This window comes from Austrofundulus limnaeus, unplaced genomic scaffold (assembly GCF_001266775.1).
Source record: "Austrofundulus limnaeus strain Quisiro unplaced genomic scaffold, Austrofundulus_limnaeus-1.0 Scaffold315, whole genome shotgun sequence".
In the NCBI taxonomy this organism is placed as follows: Eukaryota; Metazoa; Chordata; class Actinopteri; order Cyprinodontiformes; family Rivulidae; genus Austrofundulus; species Austrofundulus limnaeus.
This window is the reverse complement of record NW_013952717.1, coordinates 627,967-635,700: the sequence shown is the minus strand read 5'-3', so window position 1 is coordinate 635,700 and position 7,734 is coordinate 627,967. Positions and strand designations below refer to the sequence as shown.

Here is a 7,734-nt window from a genome sequence, read left to right as displayed (position 1 = left end):
GCCGAGAGACATAGTCCCTCCAGCGTGTCCTGGGTCTTCCTCGGGACCTCCTCCCGGTGGGACGTGTCCAGAACACCTTTAAAAGTAATTCTACAGAAATACATCACTTCTACTTCACCTTCTGCCTTTGTCGTCTTATGCTAATTTTAGCATTTATCAAGCATTTTGCTACTTCAAACTAGAGTTGCGCTGCTTTTAGATTTTAGCTCATCTTAGCTAGACACCGATACCTGAGCTCTTCCAGCTGAGGCTTCTTTTGAGCTTTATTTTTTTATAAATTTTATTTTATTTAGAATTTAAACGTTGTATGTAGAAGATTCTGATAGTTTCATCTCTTCAGTTTGTTGTCAGGCAGCAGGAGCTTCGTTACGGTTTCTCTCCGGAGGATTTTCCTGCTTTTGATGTTCCTCCCAGCAGGAATGCGGCTGCTGTTGGTTAAAGCGAAGGTCAAACCCTCCACCCTCCTGTCCTCTCTGCTTCCACACCTCCATGCATCTCGTTTTAAAGCTTAAATAAAAACCGAAGGTCTGAAAACGTTTGATCCACAAGTCAAACAAATCCTCGCAGCTTTTTAAATTGAAACAATCAAACGTTCTGAGGTCAACAATGACCTTTTTTCACCCTGACCCTCTGTAGGTGAATCTCTGTCCCTTTTTCTAAGAGGAAATCGATATTCAGTGCTGCAGCTTCTCCACAGGGACGCCTGCGTTTGAAACGTCCCAGCAGGAAAAAYACAAACAATAATAAACTGCGTTATTTTAGCCTTCAGAGCTTTGTGTCTGAGCAGCAGCATCAGTGTTTGTTTCACACCTGCCTCTCCTCACAGAGGTCACATGCTGAGTCCTGTCACCGCATCAGATTGATATTTCTGCTGAGTCATGGTATCTGAGCTCTCCGTTCTGCAGCATCTCCACGCTCCTGGAGCTGAGCAGCTGGATCCACGGTGGTAAAGTCCCTCAGCAGTCCCTGATGTTCGCCTCGTGGAGGTCAGCCTCAACGTCACGGGAAAATCCCTCCAGGGTTTGACGCAACACTTTGAGTCTGTGAAGTTGAACAAACACCGAGGCCGGAGTGCTGGGATCGGAGTGCTGGGATGTTCTCAGGAGGAGACCAGTCAAACATTCAGGACACAACAAAGACCATCTTTAAAATATTTCAATTTTTTATTTCTTATACGAGATGATTAGTAAGGATTAGACTTYRGGTCATAAATCTATGGATGTTMCTCAAAYCTCCATTTTTAAACTTCTGATTWAAAAAAACGGTGCTACGACTTAACRAGAAGAAAAACATATTTTCCTCTTTCCCCTCATCGTACTGCTGACCGCCATTTAACCCAAGTTACAGTTTCCTATTTTAGTCTTTCAGATAAGTTTCACTACCTGTTATTGTCCTTTTTCTGACTGTACGTTTAACAGTCTGGTTTCAGTTCTATAGCAAATAGATCGAGTTTGGTAACGAACAAAGATACCAACCTTGACTAGGGTTTATTTTCTTGATGCTCTCCAAATCTGAATATTTTCTCTTTCAAATTTGAAGACATTAAAAAAAATACACTTTCTAGTTGCTGCTATCATCAGMCAGCTGATTGAATCTGACAACTTTAAGTGTAAACACACAACAGAATCAAAATTTTAGACATGCCCAACAAACTGTCCCCTGCTGAAATAAAAACTGTGATTCTTCTTATTGCCTCCCAAGCAGATGAAGTAAATTGAGTCGTTCCCACATGTGCTGCTTTTGTGCGTCGTAACCTTGTGTTGTAAAAGTTGGATGAAGAGGATGAATAAAACATGCGGCGCTGCTGAAGAGTCGGCCACATCATGCAGATATAACGCAGCCCTGTAACGTCTTCAATTATTCACCAGCTGGATCTTTGACAAAGACCCCGCGCCTGCAGAGCAAAGATTGCAGAGTGTCTGAGTAAACAGGAAACACTTAAAAAGACCTGGAGTCAAACCAGTTTGTAGGTTCATGAGGCAGAGATCCTGAATTTACCTCAAACAGGAATAAAAAKAAATTGCTGACTATCAAATGTCATATCTGACCTTTTCTTTGGCTTAAAGGTAAGTTGTTTCAAACTGGACACACTTCCCAGGAAATCAGTTGTTTGTGAAACCTTCATAAATTAGGTTCAGGTTGGGTTTAGGAATACCAAACCACTTGGGTGGGTATAGGTATACCAAACCACTTGGTTGGGTTTAGGAATACAAAACCACTTGGGTGGGTATAGGTATAACCTGCCACTTGGTTGGGTTTAGGTATACCAAACCACTTGGGTGGGTTTAGGTATACAAAACCACTTGGGTGGGTATAGGTATAACCTGCCACTTGGTTGGGTATAGGTATAACCTGCCACTTGGTTGGGTATAGGTATAACACGCCACTTGATTGGGTTTAGGAATACCAAACCACCTGGTTGGGTTTAGGAATGCCAAACCACTTGGTTGGGTTTAGGTATAACACACAACTTGGTTGGGTTTAGGTATAGTAATTTTTCTTCCCTTTTACGATTTGTCACAGCAATGAAACTCATACGAAAGTTTTGGCAAGGCTAAGACCAATGTGAATGTTGTCTTAAGTTCATAAAATAACACATGATGAATCTGCTCTTTCACATAAACACAAGTATTGATCAGAACATCACCAATCAGTTTGATCTCACATATTGATTCACAGAAAGTGTTTGATCAATCTGGTCTGGACTAARCACTTCACTGTTTGTCAGAAGAAACAGGAATCTGCTCGGTGTTTGAACTTGTGATTAAATTCTAATCTCATCTTGTTTTTTACAGAAAAGGGTCACAAAAAGCTTCAAGGACAGTTTTTAACACAGATCAGAGCTGCTGTAAAAGATTTACTGCAGTACCATCTTAAAAAAAGAAAGAAACGTCAGCAGGAGGATTGATTTTTATGAGACTCTGTAAGAAAGAAAACTGCTCAGACTCCCATCTGTCCACGACTCGGAGCTGACTCACCGGACGGGTCCGGTAGAGCAGCAGCAGACAGCCGCAGTCAAATTATTGCTTTTTCAATTACAGACTTGCTCGGCTGTTTTTCATCCAGATAATTAGTCAAATCCACCGACCGCCTGGGTTTAAGTAGAAATACTAAAGGCCAAGAAGACATCTGATCGATCTATTTTAGGATCACTGTTGTTTCTCTGGGTTAATCCTGCGGTGACTAAGGGAACGTCTCCATCGCTGGGGTTGGACACAAAGTTAAAACGTTACATGAAAGTGGCTGAAAACAAAAGACAAAGAATGAAAGAATGCTTGTCACCCACCATCCTGTGTGAAGTTTTAAACCAGGAGTGTTAAACTCTTTCACAGAGGTTTTTAACGAGCAAGAAACATGTTCCTGAGACCCGGTAACGAACACTGAGTTCTACCTGGTATTTCCTACATAGAAATAGCGTTTTAACACGTCACCTTATAAACACTGAAAAGCACTACGTGTATGACTGATGAAATGACGTAAATTAAACTGAAATATTGTTAAAAGTAAGAGTTTTACTCACTGTTGAGTTGTGGTGAGTAGTGGCTGTCTTCATTTCTGAACTTTCCCACTGGGACTTCCCACTGGAGAGGYGTTCCAGTTTAAATTTACAWGTAAGTGGGAAATTCCCACTTCCCAGTAAACTGCAGCAAAATTTAGATTTTACACGGCAAAGTTTGCCTGCTACTTTTAAACAGTGGGCTTAAAACGTGTTYCCACAGTTTTTTATGCACATTTTGAAGCACTGGAACAGGCGGTTTGTGAATCTAACTTKTTGGTTAGCTGTGCCAACCACGGCTTTTGAACCCCCACCCTCCACCTCRTGGTGGGCTGCCGTCATTTCGTGGGTAAAATAATCAACGTGCATYATGGGAGATGTAGTTTATACTCACTCCTGCTTTAAGCCACTTAGCTCTCATGAGCCACATAAAATGCAGTGGAGGGCCCAGTTTGGCCCACGGGCCTTCAGTTTGACACGTGTTACATGTGAGATTATTTTAATGCTCTGTGTTGGGGTTGACTCTCGGCTACTATCAAACCAAACTTCAGCTCAGTTTAGCTGTGGCGGCCATCTTGAATCGATGTTTAACCAGAGATCAGTTTCAGGTCCAGGACTGTCGGGTCCAGGACTGTCGGGTCCAGGACTGTCGGGTCCAGGACTGTCGGGTCCAGGACTGTCAGGTCCAGGACTGTCGGGTCCAGGACTGTCAGGTCCAGGATGGTCTTCAGGACTGAAGCCACCTCAGTCTGTCAGAAAGAAAGATGTTTACATCACACTGCGCGTGCGCGTCTACGTGACGATACATACAAAGTTGTCATGAGCGCACCTTCTTACACGCGCGTGTTTTTCTTTTTTCTCTCCCTCCCACCCCCAGCTGAGAGCCAATTAACCCCGCCCAAAGAATGAACCATAAAAAAGGCACGTATGATGAGTGGTTAGTGCTTCTTTAGCTTCTCTCATCCATAAAGGTGTGCGCGTGCCGCCGCCGTGTGCGCGCACGTCGCGTCTCCGCGCTGGTGCTGATGAGAGCTGCTCCTCTTCAGTTTCAGGATCGACCTCCTCCTCTTCCTCCTCGCGCCGCTTCCTCTGCAGGTGGATGGAGGCTGGAAGCCCCGGGGTCTCGCACCATGATGCTCGGGAGCCGATGCTGGTAAGGGGGGCTCGGTTCGGTTCGGCTCGGCTCGGTTCGGTGTGTGATCTGAAGCAGATCAGTTTTTTTTTCTGACACGTAAAATAAACACCAGGATCCACCTGATTCGGGTCCGGTTCGGCTCTAAAGCCCGGTCGTGGATCACAGCAGTGAGTTCTCAGACTTTGAGGTGGTCTCGCAGGGTTCGGGTCTAAAACCTGATGTGGACCTGAGACTTGGTGGTGGTGCCTGTCCCGGTCGGGGCGTGTTTTTACGCACAGCTCGCGCCTGGTTCCTGCAGCTCAGACGATGTTTTTATTTATTTATTTGTTTTTATTTTTGAGTAAATATGTCTGTACCCCCCTCAGATCACAGAGCACCTCCCTCCCTTCGCGCCGGGGACCGCAGCCCTGATGACCCTCTGCTGACCACTGGGTGTCTCCGGATCCAGCCCGCGGACCATGGCATGCGGCCCCCGCCGGGCCCTCAGCGCTGACCATGGGGCTCCGGTCCAGGACCGTCGCTAGCGGCTCGGAGGAGCAGAAGAAGCCCCCCGGCGCTCCTCCTCCTCCCGGGGATTTATTGGACCAAGGCGGCGGCGCGGAGAAGGATGGCGCGCTGCTGCTGGTGGGTCCGGTCCGGGGCACTCAGGGCATCGGTATCGGGCTGCTGGCCAAGACCCCCCTGAGCTACACCCGGCCCGTGAAGAGGAGCGCGATCCGCAGGAGGAGGATCCAGAACCTGATCTACGACGCCCTGGARAGGCCGAGAGGATGGGCGCTGCTCTACCACGCCTTCGTGTGAGTACCTGCGGGTTCTGCAGCACGCGCGGGGGTTCTGATTGGCTGAGCCGGTTCTGAGCGGCGGCTCCGGTGTTCTGCTGTGACCCAGTATTCCTGCTGGACCCGAACAGTTGGTTATGAAACAGCAGCTGCTGCAGACACTTCAGCCTCTGTGGGTTTTTACAACTTTTAAACCACTTTAAACCCACTGGAGTTACGTAATCTGAGCTCTAACCGGTTCTGGAGTGGGTTCACACCGATCCTCTGATCCGTTTGGTTCTGAGAGGCTGTTTTTAGCTCCAACATGTTGGGTTTCTCTCTGCTCTTTAACTGGTGAGGAGGCTCAAGATGGAGCTGCGAGGATTTTATTCTTTTAAATCAAACAAACAGTTCAGACCTTATGAAAAGAGGGACAGAGGACAGGCTTGGAGCAGTAAATATCTTACCTGCTGCAGATGGGTTTCGAAACAACCTCGTTTTGGATCAACAGTTGAGCTAATCCGACCATAAATTTAACTGTCTAGATCCACACAGATAGTTAATAACTTCACAATTTTTGTGTAAAATGTGATGGTTATTTATAAGTGCAGTTGGTAGTAGCAGCTAGCTGTAGCACTTCCAGTTAAACATGGAGAACATCCTGCAGAAAATTAACGTTCCCCTGAAACTTTTTTACGAGGAGTTGTTTTGAATGGCAGAGATCCACCTTGTTCCGACCAGCCTTYAGCTCGTCAGCTGTGTGCATTAATCAGCCACGTTTTAATTCGTCTATCAGAAAACTGTACCTCCGTCCAGCCCTTCAAAATAAAAGTTTAAGGTTTCCTGTAAAATCTCAGGTCAGGTTGAACCCTCGCTGCTCGGCGTCAGTGTTTTCAGCAGCTGATTGGACGGCGCGTCGGCTGTTTGAAGTTCTGTAATTAATATTTTCGGCTCGTATCTCAGAGCTGTTGACCTTTTCTTCCACCGGAGCTCGTTTCAGCTCCTCTGCCTCGAACGCAGCGTTTTGATTTATTCTTTTTAAATGTCGTTTCTGTCCGTCTGCCAAAGTGACGGCTGACGGCGGCAGCAGGGAAACACCTTGTTGTTTTCCTGTTTTCAGTCAGAACGCACAAAATCTGAAACATCAAGAATCTGAATTTAATTTTCTTCTGAAAAACGTAAAACTTAAAGCTTATTTGTTCATAAAACTACATTTTCCACACAAAAACATCTTTGTTTGAAGAGTTCAACCTGTTTTCCTGTAAATTTTTATTAGTTCCGTTTTTTATTGATGTTTTAAAATATTAAATATTTGCAGTTATTTTAAAATTTAAACAGTTTAATGATACAAATTAATGTATCAGTTAAAAGACTTTCCTTCAGTCTTCAGAGAATCTTTGGTCAGTTTGACTCAACCATTAAAAGCCTCGTATTTGTCTCTGTTAGCAAAATATCTCATGAACCAGATGAAAACTGAACCATATGAAAGAAATCCAGAGGTTTGTGGAACTCTCTAGGAAAGACTCATCATCACGTTTCAACCTAATATCTGTAAAAATGGCCGACAAGATATCGACGGCTCTGATGGCCATTTTGAATCATGCAGACTCAGGAAGTCATCGAGTTGTTGACTTCCTGAGAGTTTTTTTTTTAATTCGTCCCCATTTCTAAAAAAATTTAAAGTTTTCATCCTGTCGGAACTCAGATTGCGCGTTGGGGATGACTCTCAGCTACTACCACTCCAAGTTTTAGAGTAATTGATCGTAGCCTACCAAGAGTTGAAGCTGTGGCGGCCATCTTGAATTGTGAAGACTCAGAGGTTCATCAACCCCTAGTAAAAAGAAGTATATGCAAGTATCCATTAAGTATACTAAATTTAAACTAAAAATAAAAATGTATACGTACTTCCTGTTTACTTTTTATGTACTTATCTGGGATATACTGTACTCAACCAAGTTTATCTTACACTTCACTAGGCTTGTACTAAAAATATACTAAAAGTTCAAGTATATTTAGTCTATACTAATGTTTAAACTTTTGGCCAACATAAACTTTAGTAGTACACTGAAAGTACATTTTCACACAGACTGGTTCATTCATAGTAAATTTCATGATTAAACTAAAAGTATACTTAGAAGAGTACTTTCAGTATACTTTCATAAACTAATTGTGGGCCAATTAATCCTACCTAGAAGTATACTTGTTAGTAAACTGCTAGTATACTTATATCAATGTACATGGTCAATAAAAGTACACTTAGGGAAATACACCTTTATACGTATATGTGTAAATATATGTGTAAATATATGTGTAAATATATGTGTAAATATATGTGTAAATATATG

The 7,734-nt window shown here is 43.8% G+C and overlaps 1 protein-coding gene across 1 annotated transcript in view; it reads left to right on the top strand.

Moving 5' to 3' along the window:
- Positions 1-4,413: 4,413 nt before the first annotated feature.
- kcnq3 (potassium voltage-gated channel, KQT-like subfamily, member 3) overlaps positions 4,414-7,734 on the top strand; it is a gene marked incomplete in the record, with an annotated part of 58,210 nt that continues 54,889 nt past the window's right edge. The window contains 2 exon segments of the mRNA XM_014022006.1: positions 4,414-4,649; positions 4,997-5,428. Of these exon segments, the coding sequence (XP_013877460.1) occupies positions 5,127-5,428 (302 nt within the window).